Source organism: Vanessa cardui, chromosome 9 (genome assembly GCF_905220365.1).
Source record: "Vanessa cardui chromosome 9, ilVanCard2.1, whole genome shotgun sequence".
Taxonomy (NCBI): domain Eukaryota; kingdom Metazoa; phylum Arthropoda; class Insecta; order Lepidoptera; family Nymphalidae; genus Vanessa; species Vanessa cardui.
The window spans coordinates 12,182,811-12,201,609 of NC_061131.1; the positions used below are offsets into that span (position 1 = coordinate 12,182,811).

The 18,799-nt window shown below is 30.3% G+C and overlaps 3 protein-coding genes across 3 annotated transcripts; all 3 read right to left on the reverse strand.

Moving 5' to 3' along the window:
- Positions 1-1,993: 1,993 nt before the first annotated feature.
- On the reverse strand, positions 1,994-4,098 carry LOC124532350 (protein CutA homolog). The gene is made up of 3 exons (XM_047107234.1): positions 3,894-4,098; positions 3,373-3,530; positions 1,994-2,262 (listed from the first exon to the last, which is right to left on the reverse strand). Exons 1-3 carry the CDS (start codon positions 4,000-4,002, stop codon positions 2,098-2,100), a joined length of 432 nt encoding a protein of 143 aa, XP_046963190.1. The 5' UTR covers positions 4,003-4,098; the 3' UTR covers positions 1,994-2,097.
- Positions 4,099-5,995: 1,897 nt separating this feature from the next.
- LOC124532380 lies at positions 5,996-10,986 on the reverse strand. The gene is made up of 7 exons (XM_047107276.1): positions 10,829-10,986; positions 10,661-10,697; positions 10,055-10,155; positions 9,273-9,386; positions 8,187-8,291; positions 7,282-7,382; positions 5,996-6,189 (listed from the first exon to the last, which is right to left on the reverse strand). The coding sequence occupies exons 1-7, from the start codon at positions 10,865-10,867 to the stop codon at positions 6,012-6,014; spliced, it is 675 nt and encodes a 224-aa protein (XP_046963232.1). The 5' UTR covers positions 10,868-10,986; the 3' UTR covers positions 5,996-6,011.
- A 3,614-nt stretch (positions 10,987-14,600) lies between these two features.
- On the reverse strand, positions 14,601-18,318 carry LOC124532502 (protein spaetzle 5-like). Its single transcript, XM_047107414.1, has 6 exons — positions 18,085-18,318; positions 17,865-17,898; positions 16,919-17,061; positions 16,131-16,220; positions 15,333-15,433; positions 14,601-15,123 (listed from the first exon to the last, which is right to left on the reverse strand). The coding sequence occupies exons 1-6, from the start codon at positions 18,121-18,123 to the stop codon at positions 14,964-14,966; spliced, it is 567 nt and encodes a 188-aa protein (XP_046963370.1). The 5' UTR covers positions 18,124-18,318; the 3' UTR covers positions 14,601-14,963.
- Positions 18,319-18,799: the final 481 nt, after the last annotated feature.

Sequence of the window (18,799 nt, forward strand, 5' to 3'; positions counted from 1 at the left end):
TCGCTTTTATCGATGAATTACTTTTTTTCAAAGTCAAGTGTTTTGAATAAAGTATTTAAAATTTCGCTACTTATTTATAAATGCTTTGAAATTATTATTAAATTGTTTTCTACTGCTACCGATCTCCACGCCACCTCTTGTAATTTGATGGTAAAACTAAATACCTATTGTCTGAATAAGATATCGATTTTTAGATCACATAGAGAACCATGGACCTGCTGTCTATGAGGAAATGACCAGTGAGGAAAGAGGGTACATATTGCCTGTATTTTATGAGATGAGTTCAAAGAAAACTCGATGCATGTAAAATTGACAGCTCTTTATTCGACATGCGTACAGGTTGGGAATTTGAAGGCGTCTGTACAATAATATGGCGAAATGACTTACCTTTTAGTAACAATTAGATGTGCATAGCTTGATTATTGTGTGCGTACCGCCTAGAACGGTTACATGTGGTCGCATGCGTATAAAATAGTTGGTAGGTTGCTATGCTTTTTATGTCAGGCGCTAACATTGCCTAAAGCAATAATAATAATGACTTAGGTAAATATTATTTAAATCTCATTTCCATTGGCTAATTGGAATATATCTTACTGGATCGCAAAAATAGTTTAATATCAACGTTCGCGCATAGCAATATTATGTAATGGATATAAGCAATCATTATTTTTACATAAATCAATTTTAAGAGTTTTTTAAAAGTTGGCTTGATCTTAATTATAGCAAAAAATTATTTCCTTAATATTATTTAATGAAAAAGACAAATAATTATATTTTCTACTATTAGCTATGTAAATAATTCAATAAATAATAAATTATATAGTAAAAATAAAATTTAATTAAATAATAATTAATTTATTCTCATATATTAGTTTACGTATCTGTTGTATGAATTTTCACACACAAATACAATACAAAAGAGGGAATTAAAAAAGCTTAGAAATAGGTTAAAATTTATTCCTTTGGAACTAAAACTTTCAAACAACAAAATCAATTTTTTCATTACCTTATAATTATGAAAAAAATTTCCAATGCACTTTATATACAAATATATACATTTTTTTTACTAAAATTAAATGTTAAAATTACATATTCTTACACAAACGCTTTTATACTCAATATTTAATACACAACGATAATCGTTTTCTTGTAATCGACTAGACTTAAATATATAAATAACTACAAAATATTATTTTTTATCTATATAATAATTTATAAAATTTTTTAATAATAATTATATAATAATTTTAATTATAGTAACATTTTTAAAAGTAATAAATGCCAAAATTGTAGTAATATTCACGTAAGAGGTTTCTTGAAAAAATAAATTATACAAATTTATTAAAATGGCATAACACGCATCATAAAAAATAATTTAAATTATTCCTTTAACATTAATTTAAATTATTTTTAACAAAGTCTACATTTTTCACTTTGACCAGAAAATGACTATTTATGGAAAAAAAAAACTGTTAGTTGGCAAAATCAGACTACGACTGGTAAGCAGACATTTATTTGATATAATAAGCCCTTCAATGTTTAATTAAAAAACATAGTATAATAGTTTTATTTATATTTCAGAAAATATTTAGGCGCATACCCAATTCAAAAATATGCTATATTTTTATTTCTAGTGAAAAGATAATAACCAGTATATATATACATAAAAACAAACATACCTTGGACAAATGTTAGCTTATATTGTTATTTTTTCTTAGCTAATTGATTGATCCTTCTGTTGCTATATATTCTGTAAATAATTTGCTACCTGTATTGGGCCAATATTTACTAAAGCTACAATGGACTAGGGTTATATTTGAATATTAAATGCATATTTTATGTGGAGAAAAAGGTATGTCTCTAACCAACATGAATAGTAAAAGCCAATTTTTTTTGGAAACTAGCAATTTATATTAAAATTAAATTTTATGTTCTTTTTTGAATATAATTACAGGATGTCTTATAATACATCTGTGTAGTATGTAAATTGGAAAATATCCAATGATAGAGTTAAAAGAACTTATTTTTTAATCTGCTTTTTAATAATGTGCACAGATTATACATAAAGAAACATAAACAAAAAGTATAACTTAATAATTAATTACTATCAGGCACAGTTTCCCCGATCCATTTCAAGTATGGTGGATTTCCATTCTTGATTGGGAGTGAAATTACTTCACAGACTTCATAAGGATGATTTGAACGTACATATTCTGTAAGCTTGTCGACGAGTGATGTCCTTGTCTTTATCATCAGCAAAGCCTTAAAAGATAAAACAAATATTTAAGCAATATTATTGTGTTGGAGTTAGAAAGATGATATATTTAAACAGCAAATAGCAATACTAGTGAGCAAGCCAGTGTAACTAGAAACACAAGGTATAACATCTTAGTTGTTAAGGTTGGTGGTGGATTGTTTTTGCATGGAATGGTTAAATGTTTCTTATGGCGCCAATGTCTATGGGCGATAATGACCTCTTACAATCCCATTACCCATTAGACCATCCATCTGTTTACATCATATTTTATAAAAAATGCTTGCATCTATGTAAATACAAAGATTACACTGTTGCACATATCTTTTGATTTGCTATATTTTAATTGTAATAATAAATTACATTAAAATCAATATTGGTTTATTTAAGGCTTTGAGAATAGAACACAAAATTAATATGTTGTAAGTGCTTTTTTAAATTACAGATTAATTACTCTATTTTATTTAGTAAAATATTACAATATTACAATGAAAAACTTTATGTATCAATCCTGTGTGCCGATACATTTAAAGGTGTAATATTTTAGTTTCTTTGGTTAATTTAATTTAAAATTGCAAGGAAGGTTTTACAGTACCATATTGATATAACTCATTGGTTATTAAATACTAATATATAAATGAACTACTGAGTATATTCACTATAAATACCTTTGCAATATTTTATTTTTAAGTATGTCTATCCACTAAATCAATAATGTTACTAATTGGTAAAAATACTTATTTTAAACATAATTGTTGATAATTTGCTAACTGAATTTGAGTTACTATTTAATTTGGTTATTATACCAATATGTTGTAAACCATATTTTGTTTTTTTTTTTCTTTATATTTAGAAAATAATATTTTAAATTTATTGTTTAGTGATCATTATACCTCATGACTTTCAGAAGTATCAACATTCCTTACATTGCCCTACCACCATTGAGCTTAGGAACTAAGATGTTATAACATTGTGCCGGTAATAACACTGGCTCACTCACCATTCAAACCAGAATACAATGATACACATACTGCTATTTTGCAGTAAGACATTTGATAAAAGGGTGGTACCTCCAATGCTAAAGAACCTTAAATATAAGTAAATATATGCATAATAACCTCATTATCTTCATTGATTTCATCCTTCCATTCATAAATTGATGTTACTTGAGGAACAATGTTGACACAGGCAGCAAGTTTGTTTTTAACAAGCCCATGGCCAATTGTTTTCCCAACATCTGTGTTAGGGACAGTTACATATGCTACCGAGTATTTATCTGTAAAATACGAAAACATAATAAGTATTATTTCTTATTCACAGTATAAAAAATCAACATAAATATATACATTATTGAGTAGCCAAATTAACTATAAAAATGTTCAAATCATTAATAAAAATAAAAATTTGAATTTTAAACCTTTAATAGACTGTATAATAATAAAAGTAAGTTTATTCAAACAATAAAGTTATTTTAAAATTAGTTGTGTACTAGATTATACAATATATTTTTAAGAAAATGTTAATAAACAGATGGGTAGTATAAAAATAATACAGTTTATTAATTATGCTAAAGTTAACAATATCGAAATAGTAATAGATTAAAAATATTATATAGTTTTATATTCTTAATATTCATTACCTGCATCTATGCTGCCCGAAGACATATTTAGTTGAGCAATGACAAAACAGGGCCTTAATACAGACAAATAAAAAGCCAATAAATGTTTTCGGTTCACCAACGTGAGCATTTTATGCTCAGTTTCTGTTATGGGTTTTAATGATTTGTCAAATTTGTCCTACATTTATTATTTCACAAAAATGTTCTATAGAATATTGTCAATATTGACATTTGACAACTGACAGTTGAGGCTACAGTTTTACAATTATTTATACTTCACTCTAAATAGTGGTAAATAATAGGAAAACTAGTAATATTCACATTAAGTCTTTAAAATAACTAATATTAATAAAAATAGTTGCTGTATTAACCATGACTATATGAAACGGTGGCATGAATGCTAGCAGCATTTCCTCGTTTGTTACCAATGGAGGCAATAAGGCAATATTCACCTTAAGTCTATAAAATAACTAATATAAATCAAAAATAGCTGCTATATTAACCATGACTATATGAAATGGTGGCATGAATACTAGCAGCATTTCCTCCTTTCCTCCCAAGTGTAATATTTCTAATGAAGCTTTTCATACTGCTACTCCAAGGTACTTTAACAGCAAAGAGGACAAAAAGATAATTTGAAATATTTAAAGATACGAATATTTAGATCATTTAGTTCGCTTAAAAAATGTATGTTTCGTGTAAATAATCATGCTGAAGAGTATAAATAAGTATGTATTACCTTTAAGTAAATTGTTATAAATGCCTACTCAGATTATACTATAGAAGGAAAGGTGAAGCGATTCGTACACTAAAGTGCCACGAAATTAAACATAAATACAAGCTTTAGCTAATACGAAAAAAAGTGTCTTGGTCAATAAGTCACAAGTGCTATCAGTTTACTTTAAAATAATGTCGTTTTATTAGTACAAACATCTGTTTTCGACTTTCTAATAGTTTTCGAGATTAGTGACAAATTGGCAGTGTAAAGGTGGTTAATAATTCTGACACTACCATTGTCTATTGCTATTGTTCGTCCGTCTATCTATTATATTATATAAAAAGTAAGTTTCGTATACATGATTACCAGCTTCATCAGCAAATAAACATATCTAAATGAACTTGTATTATGGGACCAAGAAATCACAACTTGTATGTTTTCTTATTTTAGAACATGACGTATTTCTATAAATGCTTCATGACTTAATTCAGCGACTGTTACTGAAGCCAAAATCTTACTAAAATGTCATGTATTTGAAAGCTTCAATAGTCAACAGCAAAGTTACGAAATTTTAAATATACATTTAATTTCGATTGATATTATGGTGACTTAAGTAAAGTCACTATAGATATAGTATTATATAATATTGTATATAACGGAGCAGCATGTCCGAGCGCGTTTTTAAAAAACATGACGTCCAGCATAGCTGACGTCACGAGTGGCAGAGTTTCGATCTTTAACCATCTTCGGTGGTATGAAATAAAACTCAGGAATTAATCCTCTCTGATTTATTCCAATATGAGACGGTCCGATCGCTCCGACGGCTCGACCAAGTCTGTCGATACCGGCGGGCGCTTGATCTTTTATAACAAGAATAGGTGGGTAGACTTATTCACTCAAGATAACAGTTGTTTACAAACATTAAAATATTTCAGAGTAATTTAACATTTCAAAATTCACTAAAAATTATTCATTTAACAATGAAACAGTTTTAAATTATTAATATAATCATTTCTGGACACGTGTTTTTCTTAAATTCGTGGCTCCGCGCCGACATATAACATTAATATTAAATTAAACTTCATGATAATGTTCTGGACAGTCCATATGTGTTTTGCTTTTATCATTTTTGTATTTCTATATTATTTGTAATATTATAAATTTGAAAGTAACTCTGTATGTCTGTCGCTTTTTCACGACCAAACCGCTAAACCGAATTTGATTAATTTGGTATAAAACAAACTTGAACTCAAAGAAAAGACATAGGGTTTTTTTGCCATGAAAACCAAAAAATTAAAAAGCGAGTGACGCCGCGGGCGATAACTAGTCTGACACAAAAAAAACAAATGTAATATATTTTTATCCAGCCTTTAAATAAGAGTTTTAAAATAAAAAATACTCGTCATAATAGAAAAAAAAAACTATTTATTAGTATGGTATAATTTACAAGAGCAACACGTGGGAACTTTGAAGTAGTCCGTTGCAATTTGTTTGTTTTCGTTAATATAGTACATTTCCTTGAAGGTCCACCTTTGGATGCATGCGCTTTCATAGTTAGGTGCCAGTACGAGTTTGTCAGAACAGTTTGATGTAGAAAACCTGAAATAAGAATAAATCTTTCATGTGACACAAAAAAGTAATTGGATATGAATTGCGTGGGATTTATTTAAACATGCCTAATGTATTGTTTGTAATGTATAGTAGTATGTATATTGAAAGAACTATTTCGTAAGTCCCTTTGTGTTTATTTGAACGGAAATCCACATCTTGACTATAACGTTTTTTTTTCTACTATATTACGAAGATACTTGTTGGTTGGTTTTTGGCATGCGTTGGTAAGCCCGATTGGTTAGGTACACTCGCTTATCAGACGTTTTACAGGCAGTCAGTGTTCCAGTTTGAAAGTTGAGGGAGCCAGTGCAAGTTTATACACAAGAGACATATTAAATAATATCTTAAGTTTCCAAGTTGGGTGGGTCATTGGCAATCTAAGGAATGGTTAATATTTCTTCCCTACGGGCGGTGGTGAAAAGTAAAGTAAAAAGTAAAGTAAACAGCCTGTAAATTTCCCACTGCTGGGATAAGGCCTCCTCTACCATTAAGGAGAGGGTTTGGAACATATTCCACCACGCTGTTCCAATGCGGGTTGTCGGAATGCAGATGTGGCAGAATTTCTATGAAATTAGACACATGCAGGTTTCCTCACGAGGTTTTCCTTCACCGCCGAGCACGAGATGAATTATAAACACAAATTAAGCACACATATATATATAGTGGTGCTTGCCTGGGTTTGAATCCGCAATCATTGGTTAAGATGCGCGCGTTTTAACCACTGGACCATCTCAGCTCCTGAGATGGCCCAGTGGTGGTCACTGAACAATTGGTTAGCATGATAATTCTTGAAATAAAATTATGCAAGCCTTACAGATCTTTCACGTGTCTAATTTGTCTTTATGGAATAACTGTTGTGTTACAAGTGTCAACCACTTAGTGAGTGGTTGATACGAGATTATTAATTTCCACTTTATATTAATGAATTAATATAATGTGGAAATTAATAATCTTGTGTTCGACGAAAACCTGCGTGTGTTGGATGATATTTCGTCAAATATTTAAATACACAACTAATTCAAATATAGTCCAAGACACGGACGCATAAGTCTGTGAAGAAATAAAAGAAAATATACATACTGGCAAACTTCAGAACGGTATGTTTGAACTGGATCTTCGTCGTCATTTAGTATGAAGTGCCACGTATTATTTCTACTTTCAGCAAGTTTAGGACGTTGATACTGTAAAGGAAAATTAATTCGTTAAAATTGTTGTTAATGTTATTGCTAGTTTATTGATTTATTGGGAAGTGATAATTAATATTTCTTAATTTGTAATGTCATTAGGCACTGGTGACCACTAAGGTACCATTAAGCCCGACCCATTTGCCAGTCAGCTTTCGTATTTAAGCAAGAGGTTGCTGGTGATTTGGAGATCGAAGGAGTTTTTAATATTTCTTACATAATTTTTTCTACTTCTTTCTTTGATCTGTGGCGACTACTTATAGACCGGGAGATGATAATGACAAAATATTTGGTCATTTGTTACAGTATGGCGGTTCTTCAGGGTTCTAATTACGTTAAGGCAAAAAGGAAAATGATGGTCATAGCGCTCGCACCGGCGGCCCAATCGCGTGGACTTTAATCGAACGCGTCGGAAAAATAACGAGTGTCGAACGATTTGTTCCACAAAAATGCTTGTATTTTCAGAGAGTCGAAAAAAAAAGAAGCAGGCGGTAGCGTAATGCCATACTTCTCGGATGTGGCTTACAGCTCGCCATACCGACGCGAATACATTAATTTTAACAAAACAATTCAACCATTTGTAATTTAATTTTTGTGTCCCATATGCTTGTCCCTTTAAAAAAAAAAACAAATAGACAAAAATCACGACGAGACAAAAAAGACGATATACAGACTTCTGTTATTTTTGAATTTCTATTCTTGTTCTTTTAAGCGTAACTGAAGACATTATAATATTTATTAGTGGCAAAATTTATTGATTTAAAAATCGAACAGTTTCTTGAGAATTTAAGTGTAGTATACCTGCACTTTTGATTCACAAAGTTTAATCTCCTGATCTTCTTCCTCGGAATATTCTTCATCGGAATTTGAAATCCTTGGGTAAATTTTGGGGTGTTTAGTTCGTATCTAGAAAATAATGTTGTATTAGAAAGATTTTATGGATGAAAGTTATTTTTGGGTCATTAACTGGAGCTATAAAAATTAAATTAATCCAACACATATGTGGATGTGTATGAAATTAAGATGAACTTCCGACATTTTTCATATTCTGCTTATGAGTAGATAACATTTGACAAAGTCTTTTTGAAAATTTATTATCTATATGATTGAAATGGGATAAATGTACGTACGGAATGTTTACAGTTTGTGTGATAAATATAAAATCGGTAATAAGGTTTTGTTTATGAGTATCAATAAACCGGTGGAATATTTTATCCGTTATCAATAAAAGTTTCCATGAAAGTTTTATATACATAGTCATAATATATATCAGTTTTTACTAAAACTGGTGTCAAATTCTGTGAAAATAAGAATTTCAAGAGACCTTTTTGCAAAGCAAAACCCAAAAGAAAACAATATCAAAGGAAAACCTGCAAAACAGTACTTTTGTCTTGTTCTGTCGCTTTGACCGAAAGGCTTACACGCTTTAGGCCCTATTAGGGTAAAGCGGGTTTTTGAAGAGCCTTTAATTTTTGACAATAATTAATTATTTAAGAGCTGAGATGGCCCAGTGGTTAGAACGCGTGCATCTTAATCGATGATTTCGGGTTCACTATATATATAAATATTTATATGTTTTTAATTTGTGTTTATAATCCATCTCGTTCTCGGCGGTGAAGGAAAACATCGTGAGAAAATCTGCATATGTCTAATTTCATCGAAATTCTGCCACATGTGCATTCCACCAACCCGCACTGGAACAGCGTGGTGGAATATTTTTCAAACCCTCTCCTTAATGGAAGAGGAGATCTTAGCCCAGCAGTGGGTAATTTACAGGCTGTTACTTTTAATTAACTAACACGAAACGCTTTCGAGTTGTTAATTTCTCTCCATAAAATCATATCAAATCAATATTATATAATTATGGGTTGTTGAGTGTTAACCTACCCGCCTTTCTATGTCAAATCCAATGGTACGTATATCCAGTGATAATTCTTCATCAACTTCTTCGCTTATTTCGTCTTCACTGTCATCAGCGAATATAGTGTTTCTGTCTTTGAGCTGAAAAATATATGGCAGCTATATAAGGATACAAAACCAAAATAAGAAGTTGAAATTTTCCAAATTTTTCGCATATTTTGAAAGGATTGATGGCCAGTGCTTGCAAGACGTGAATTTAAATCTGTGATTATGAGTTCAAGTCCGGTACAAGCATGTCTGAAGTCATTTGTGTTTTAATTAATATGAGCATGGCGTTAAAGGAAAACGTGTTGAGAAATGCACTTGGTGTATGGTAATTTTACACGTGTTACATCGGAGGAGCGTGCTACAGTTACCTCGAAAACTCTTCAAAAAGTTGAGGAGGTCTGTAACTTTTCAGCAATTCAGCTCTTAGCATATTAAAAATATTTATAAACAGCGCTTGTAATGGTGATTCCAAAAAAACTTGCTGTTAAGACGTGATATTTAGTGAATAAATGGCTTATAACCATATTTTGTGCATTATATAATTTACCAATCTAATTGGTTTTAGATTAAGTGCAAATTTATGGAGTTACTTCATTTCTTTTGTTAGGGGGCATAAAAATGTAAATCACTCGACAATTTATTCATGTTAAGAATATGTTTAAAAAGATGAAAACAAATAATTGTCTATGCGATGCCGACGGGCAACACACTTCAGTTATGAATTACTGCCAAATCTACATAAGATTATTTCGAATGCGTACCTCTTGAATTAGTTTCTTTGCTAACATTGTTGGATAGTTTGCAACTCGATTACAGATCCCAAGTTTTTTGCACCTTCGACTGACTGTGGGCAGTGGTAGTGCTGAAAATTAAAAGTAAAAACATGTCTATGGTAAATTATTATTTACATTTTTGATTAATAATTTTAATTTTTCTGTATAAAGAACGGCATGTCAGTCCTAATAGCCACAGTTACTGCACACTTTATCGATACTTCTATACTAATATTATAAATACGAAAGCAACTCTGTCTGTCTCTGTCGTTGTTTCACTATCAAATCGCTGAACCAAATTTGATGGAATTTGGTATGAAACAAATTTGATCTTGAAGGAAGGACATAGGCTACTTTTTTTTCTAATACATGAAAACCAAACTCCTAACGCGGCAGCGAAGCCGCGGACGACAATTAGTTTTGAAATATATTGCAGCATTATTATATTTAAAATATTTTATTTTATTGGCTATGATAATTTGCCTATATGTCCGAATTGCCAGAATTATAAATTATTTTAAATATAGCAATGTTATTTATAGTAATAAATTTTTTTGTGTGATAGATATTTTAAAATAAAAAAGAAGTACTTACTGTCTTCACTACCAACTGCTTCCACTACCAACAGAACCTAATAAAAAAAAAATCCAATTTTAAATTAACGAAACTTGCTTTATCTGTAATTATTATTGATCCGAAAACAAAAAATGTCATACAACAATTAAAATGTAATTAACATAATATACTAAACGCTTTACTTACACAGATAAATAATACGAGAGCAATGCGTACTTGAACCATGCTTACTTGATACTAGCTCGCAAATTAGTGACAATTTGATAAAATAAAATAATTTTATAATATTACATTGAATTATTTATATACGTATTTATGTGTTGACCGCAATTTAATTAATACTGCTCTTCATTTCCTGTGGCGAAGTTATATTTTTATCCTCAATTACAGCCCTGTTTTGACTTCGCATTGTATTTATAGGTTATCATTCTTTCTTATCAGCAGAGCTATTCTGAAAAAACCAACTCGAATCTCATCGCAGAATTTTATCGTGAAATGTACAATATCTTAATAAATGAAAACGAACGTTTGTATGTTTCCTCTAACCATTTCAAAACCGATTGTAATTAAACTTTTGAGAGACGTTCTACGAAGGTCTTGCTCCAAAAAAGAAAAAACATTACGAAGCCGGGAAATAGTAGCTATTTAAATATGTATTTTATAAGTAGTCCATTAATATTATATAGTAAATAGTTAATATACTTGTGTTAATGGGTATATAAGAGTACTTGCCAGATCTTTTCGGTTAAGTGAGCTCGTGTGTGTGTGAGAGAGAGAGACTGAGAGAGAGATGGATAAAATTTAATTAAATTATTAAGTAATAATTATAATATTTATTTATTTTAATTAGTATAAAACAAAGTGTCTTACCGCTGTCTGTCCCTATGTATGTTACGAAAGTTCAATTTCCAGATTTAGTGCTACTGATAATAGTAGTAACTAATTGGTAGTAGCACGAAATACCAATATTTTTTATGGTCAAACTTGGTGTTAAATCCTCAAGCTCGAGTTCCTTAGACAAGTCATTAAACCAAGGAGATAATATATAATTAATAAAAAGGATAAATGCAAAAGTGTCAAACTAAATGCCTACTATTGAATTAAAACTTCCACTCAATTTCAGGAGAAGGGTTTGAAGCTGCACGTACGAAAATAAATTCACCGTCGAGCACGAGATGAACGATTATAAACACAAATGAAGTACATGAAAATGTATGTGCTCCGGTGTTTGACCACCCATTATCAGATAAAATTCAATGGACTAGGAACCGTCTCAGCTATTTATATATTTGCGTATTTATACTATTTCATTGTAGACTGCGTTTTAAAAAATATTGCCGCTTGAAATTTTGATAGTTTATATATATAATTAACCGAGATAGCTCATCTTAACCGACGATTGCCGGTTCCATTCCAGGCAAGCACCGCTGAATATTCGTGTGCTTAATTTATGTTCATAATTCATCTCGCGCTCGGCGGTGAAGGAAAACATCGTAAACAACAACAACAACAACATCCTGTAAAATCCCACTGCTGGGCTAAAGGCCTCCTCTCCCTTCGAGAAGAAGTTTTGGAACATATTCCACCACGCTGTTCCAATGCGGGTTGGTGGAATACACGTGTGACAAAATTTCTATGAAATATGTCACATGCAGGTTTCCTCACGATGTTTTTCTTCACCACATCGTAAAATCCTGCATGTATTTAATTTAATAGAAATTCTGCCACATGTATATTCCACCAACACCTATAGGAACAGCGTCGTGGAATATGTTCCAAACCTTCTCCTCAAAAAGAGAGGAGGCCTTTAGCCCAGCAGTGGGAATTTACAGGCTGTTGTTGTTGTTGTTGTATATATAGAATAATTTATATTAAACTACACATTTGCCATATCTAAATATATCTTGTAAAAAAATGTGTGGAATTTTGTTGCAATGAACCACCAAGGTTAGACTATAAATAAACAAACATTTTCACACATCAATTCTTTGATACTTAATATAGATTTTATGGTGTTTTATTCCTTAAATTAGTTCAACATTTTAACAATGAAGCCAAAAAAAAACAAGGAAAAATAACGTAAATACGTTATCATCGCAATGTTTTACGTAATTGTTCTGACGTAAACTGAGCTATTTAATTAAAGGATAAGTAAATAAAAATAACTTATCAATGAAAATGTCGGTTCGTTAGCGTCTTTAACAGACGGGGGCCCGGGTTTAATATACCCCATATTAAACCCGGGCCACCATTCTTAGGTGGCCCCGAAAAATCCACATTCAAAATATACTTTATTCAAGTGGGCTTTTTCAAGCACTTTTGAATCGTCATTTAACAATTAAGTGAAGCTACCACCGGTTCGGAAAGTAGATTCTACCGAGAAGAACCGGCAAGAACCTCAGTGGTTACTCTTTTTCAACATTAAAAAAAAATACAGTCATGTTAGTTAATACAATTATTTAAATTAATATATCCTGCCTGGAAGTCAACAGGTATTAATTCCACGCTTTTTTATTATCTACAAAATCTTGTATCGAATAATAAGCCTTTTTTACAAATGTATTTTTTATAAACGATTTGAATATATGAGAGGGCAAAGTTAAAAATGTGTGCGGAATTTTATTATAGTAATGGATACCTTGCCCCAAGAAAGATTTATTGACTTTGCAGAGTCGGAAACTTGGCGTTATATTAGCTTATCCTTACTTCTAGTGCATATACAATGCACTAGAAGTAAAAGTCCGATATATATATATATATTTTTAAATAACTACTAGATATATCTACTAAAACGAGGAATACCTCGTTGGTGGTAGGCGATATTTTTGATGTTTAATAGTAATTGATACGAAGAAAAAATAATGGTTATCTGTACTTGGCGCCCCATAATAAATTCTAATTTGTACATATTTCCATATGTACAAAATACTACAAATTAGAATTTGTAATATTTATTTTCTGTCAATATAATATTTTTTTCCTATCCTTTACGAATTTTTAGTTTTCTTCTATATATTATAAATAAAAAAATATAGCTTTTTAAAGAAAACAATATTTTTTTTTAAGTACACTTATGTAAATGGGCATCATAGTTCCTAAGTGGTGCCAAATTGATGTAAGGGATGAGTAAAATATATTTAATACTGCCTATCTATGGACGGCATGGCCCATACCACCAGGTGGCCTAACTAAATGTAAACAAGATATAAATATAAAAACAAAAAACGAGATACATTCAATCTTGAAATGATATACCCATCACTCCTCAATATTTTATGACTTCATAAACAATTTACGTCCTGTTTTGAGGAATCTAAAGTTCAACACATATCATTACCATATATATGTAGTATATGATTACCAAGACAAACTTACAGAGCTTTCAGAGGTGGAATGGTGTGACTAGAATTGTCTTTTAAACGATGACAAATTTGCTAGAAATTAGTATACATGTGTATGATATGTTTGTTTGATTTTGATATTTATCGTAATTATAATATATAAAAAAATGTATATAAGTCGAAATCCAGCCATGTTCTGCTTATATTTAGTAATAATATAAAATATAAAAAGCCAAAATGTATTAAAGTAGAATTTATAATTATAATTATAAATAACTAAAAACCATTAAAATTTTAAAATAAAACGATCACATTTTGTAAATCATTTTTATTTGTAACTAATTAAACAATAATATAAAGACGATTACGATGCCGCATTTTCCGTCTTATCACTTATTTGTAGACACATTGATACAAGGCTGCCATCATCAAATAGGTGAAGATGCTTACAATAAAATAGGTAGGAACAATTAATGGGCACTGGGCACTACCCAGTGGGAGCAAAAAGGCGAAGTATTAAGTTTATTTTTCTTTTTGTTTTAATTCACACATGATTTTTAATGATCTTATATTTTATGACAAACTTCAGTAGTTTTTCATCATTTTCACTTCGTTCCCAACGCGTTCCAATTCCAATCTTTTTTCAAATTATTATATAAGTGCACAGGCTCATTTAAATGCACATTAAAGTACTATACAATCAATCATATCAACTAGTTTATAGATATATTTTAATTTAAAGTCATAATTTTTTTACATTACGGTACAAAAAGTTTTTACTTGTATTTTCTCGAAATATAAGCTTCAAAATAAATAATTCGAACACTGGCCCTTCACTTATATTTGTTTGTAAATATAATTACTAACGATGTAGTAGTTTCGCAAAAAGCCTTGAATCTTCCTGAGGCTCTGCACAGGCTCGGTAATATCTCTTCTCAGAGTTTATCTTTTATCGTATTTTGTTTTGGCGTAATAATACTTCAATTAACTAAAGTACAGGAACAACAACTTGGTATTTTAAATTTTTTAACCGCTAACCTTCTTTTTTCCATATCTAAGTAGACCATTCCTCGATAGATATGCTTTTGGACGCACTTGAGTGTATAGTCTGTACTGAATGGTCCAGCGGGACAGCTTTTTCTGGAAAAAACAATATATACCATAAGAATTATTTTACTACCAACCTACGTCGAAGCAGCACGGCGCAGCAGGGTATTCTTCTAATCTTCCTCTCGAGAATAGGTCTTTTAGTATTTGATGTTTACAAGATGTTACTCTGTGTAGTTATACACATTTTAGATATATTTTATTTTACATGTATAATTTTTTATAACAAATTCGAAACTTACTTGCATCTCTCAACTACAAATCCTTGGAATGCTTGCGAATGTCCGTTCAGTATGAAATGCCATTTGCCTTCCGAGTCTTTTGCCGCTCGCGGATAATAAACCTAGAAGTAGAAAAGTATAAGTTACTTATTTTAAATTATAAAATATCATATGAAAAAAGCTGAGATGGCCCAGTGGTTAGAACGCGTGCATCTTAACCGATGATTGCTGGTTCAATCCCAGGCAAGCACCGCTGATTATTCATGTGCCTAATTTTTGCGTTTAAAATTTCATAGAAATTCTGCCACATGTGTATTCCACCAACCCGTGGTGGAATATGTACCTCCTCTCCCTTCGCCTCAAAGGGAAAAGAGGACCTAACTCAGCAATGGGAAATATACAGTCTGATGTTGTTGTATATTCAAAAAAAGTTTTTAATCTGTTTGATTTATTTTTAAATAACTCAAATCCTGTAGCTAACTACAATATATATATATATATATAAAATAATTAATTAAAATTTATAAATTATCTTTATCACCCAACAAATTGAAAGTGCACAAAGGCTCAATATTACTAATTCTCTACCAACTGTTTATTAGTAGATACAAATATTAAATTGAAATGAATTAATGGAGTTAAGATTGAGGACAGTCTAAAGACTGTTTACAGTAGACTTTAGTCAAGCAGCTTAAATGCTAAAAGCAAATCCATTTAACACATCACCAGCGTGTCGAAATCGTAACAATTCGTACACAGGTAAATAAAACGTTCGATTTGATTCAAATTTAAAGTGTAATATATGTGATCGTAATTTACCTCTTCCTTGAACGAGCATAAGTTTTCGTAATCACCGCTGTCCGCTTGCAATGTTTCAGTCGTAAACTTTCTGATGTTCTTCGCTTTGAGCTGAAATTGTGACATATTAAATTGTTAATGAAGTTTTTACTTAATTTTATTTATTTTATTTCAGATAGTGGTTTCAGTCTAGATAAAGCAGAGTCCTTTTTAATGATAGAAGATCAATGTATACGCCAGAAACGTTCTATTTTTTGTTAAGTTATCACACTAATATGTATTGTTTTTAATCTATACATAAAATATAATTTAAGTGTATGTTTGTAATATTAAATAAACTGCTTTTTACTAAATGCATATGAATGAACGAATACACGATACATGTACCAAATGACATTCTTAACAATTTTTTGTGTGTCTGTATGTCTGTTTTTCCGGCTAATCTCAGTAATTTTAACGGGACTTTCAATGGCAGAAAGCTAATGTAATAAGTTCTAACTTAGGCTACAACAATAACAAAGTCGTGGGAGCTGCTAGTTACATCATGTAATGGCTATTTATTTATAGTTAATTTACAGCTTATTATTTTCAACTATTTTACCTTACCATCCAAACACATATACATATATATATATATACTTTATTCGTAAAACAAATAATAAATACTAAAATTAAAATACTTTATTGCCCAACTAACTGAAAAAAGCACAAAAGCTCAATATTACTGAATTCCGTACCAACTATTTTTTAGTATATAAAAAGTAAAATTAAATGAATACATCAATACAGTAAAATGCACTTTTAAATACCTGTTCCAATAATGAGGTAACAAGTTCCATGGGGTAGTTTTGTACTTTGTTGCAAATTTGATAATATTCACAATCGCTGTTGATTATTGGAGGTTCCAATATCGCGTCGTATTCTGTTTGATTCCAATGTAAGAGTGTTTGTCCTAAAAAATTACAACAGTTTCACATATAATTTATTTTAATATAGGCAAATAAGCCACTTGGTAAGGAAACCACCACCCAGAGTCATAAGCACTGTCAACAAGATATGTTGACCACGATATCTTACAGTACTGAAGCGCTACCACTTAAGAACTAAAGTGTTAATTCTCTTTTGCCTGTAGTAACGATGTCTCACATACCCGGAACATAACAATACTCAATTTGCTTTGTGGCGGTATTAAAAAGTGCAATGTGTATTAAAAGCGTCTGTTGTTAAAGGAACATTTGTGTGTTCACAGGTGAAAAGATAATTAGTAAAATTAAATGATTGAATTATGACTCTTTATTATCATATTGTAATAATTGTAAATAATTACAAAATAAAAAGGACCCAACCTTTCTTTCTTTCTTTAAAAAAGAAAGACTTTCTTATGGTTTTACCCAAATCGATAGGTAAGATAAAATCTCGGGTAGCTTTACTAAATATACATAGTTTGTAAAGTAACGATTCAAAAGTGCTCGTAAAAGCCTACTTGAATAAAGTATGCTTTGATTTTGATCTTTTTTAAAAGATTAATTTAGTAGAAAGGAAGGGTAAGGGCTTCCAAAATATTGCTAAATGGAGTTACCAGCGTCAAAATAAAGGAAATCTTAAGTACTAAGTGTATTTTTTATGATTATTTCTGATCTTATCAACATTTTTACGAAATATTCTCAAATTAAATTACTAGCGTAATGTTTTTTATTTATTTGTTTAAGTATCTGAAGTTAGAAGTTTATTTAATTGAATATTGTTAGTACTTACCATTGGTGCTTGCTCGAGCCGTCTGCAGTAAAACCTTAAAAAAAAACACATTTTTTCTAAAAAAAGTTATCAATTAATTACTTAAATAAAAACATTGAATTTATTGTTAATTTAGATTTATACAAATCTAAGGATTAACAGTAAACCAAAGTTAATTGATTTATTTATTTATTTATAGTTTATAAATGAAAATATTTTTAATTATTTAAAATTAATTTACCGTTATGAAGAAGATGATACAACACAGTTTCTTAGCCATCGTCAAGTGTTTCCGACAAAAGAAAATTCTCTATTAAAAACACGTGTTCGCGAAAAAAGTTTTCGTAACAAATAATCAAACTAAAATGTCAAAGATATTTGAGATAGTGTTTTATAATTATTTGTTATGTTCTCAAAAAAAGCTTGAAAAAAAAAATACAATTATTTCAGTTGTAGCGAACTATTTCACGCAAAGTTCAAATCTTCAAATGCAAAACACTTTTCCTACACACCCGATTATATACTTATTTTTCATTACGTCACTAAAGGTTTGTACTAACATTTTCCCGTTGGTATTAAGCAACTATGACGCAATAACCTATCAAACGTATGCACAATAATTAATTAGAATCATTATTTTATGCAAAAAAATCGATTATCTATACGCGCACGAGTTATTATTTTATTAATTAATTCCTTAAATGGAATTCATTTTAAATCATGATGAAATATTCAAAATTTATGTGACTTATTCCAAATTTCAATCAATTTTGCATGAGTTGATATTTCAGGATGGTAGACTCGTTCATTTATGATAATAGTACATTGAGCCAACTCGCCCTATTTGTTAGAACACGTTAGATAGTGAATTGTCCTTATCTTGTCATTAATTTGTGGTTATAGAACATATTTTGCGTACACTTTTTGTGAGTACCCGCTATCGGTTTTCATACACT

Bases quoted from the DNA above. Each gene is read 5' to 3' on its own strand.
- LOC124532350 (XM_047107234.1), bottom strand. From the start codon at position 4,002: ATGCTCACGTTGGTGAACCGAAAACATTTATTGGCTTTTTATTTGTCT. The intron at 3,531-3,893 runs GTAATGAATATT...CGTATTTTACAG, and splicing joins TTCGGGCAGCATAGATGCAG to ATAAATACTCGGTAGCATAT. The intron at 2,263-3,372 runs GTTATTATGCAT...TTATCTTTTAAG, and splicing joins AAATCAATGAAGATAATGAG to GCTTTGCTGATGATAAAGAC.
- LOC124532380 (XM_047107276.1), bottom strand. From the start codon at position 10,867: ATGGTTCAAGTACGCATTGCTCTCGTATTATTTATCTGT. The intron at 10,698-10,828 runs GTAAGTAAAGCG...TTTTTTTATTAG, and splicing joins CTCTCGTATTATTTATCTGT to GTTCTGTTGGTAGTGGAAGC. The intron at 7,383-8,186 runs GTATACTACACT...TTTCCTTTACAG, and splicing joins TTTGTGAATCAAAAGTGCAG to TATCAACGTCCTAAACTTGC.
- LOC124532502 (XM_047107414.1), bottom strand. From the start codon at position 18,123: ATGGCTAAGAAACTGTGTTGTATCATCTTCTTCATAACG. The intron at 17,899-18,084 runs GTAAATTAATTT...TTTTTTTTTAAG, and splicing joins GTATCATCTTCTTCATAACG to GTTTTACTGCAGACGGCTCG. The intron at 17,062-17,864 runs GTAAGTACTAAC...GTAATTTTTTAG, and splicing joins GGCTCGAGCAAGCACCAATG to GACAAACACTCTTACATTGG.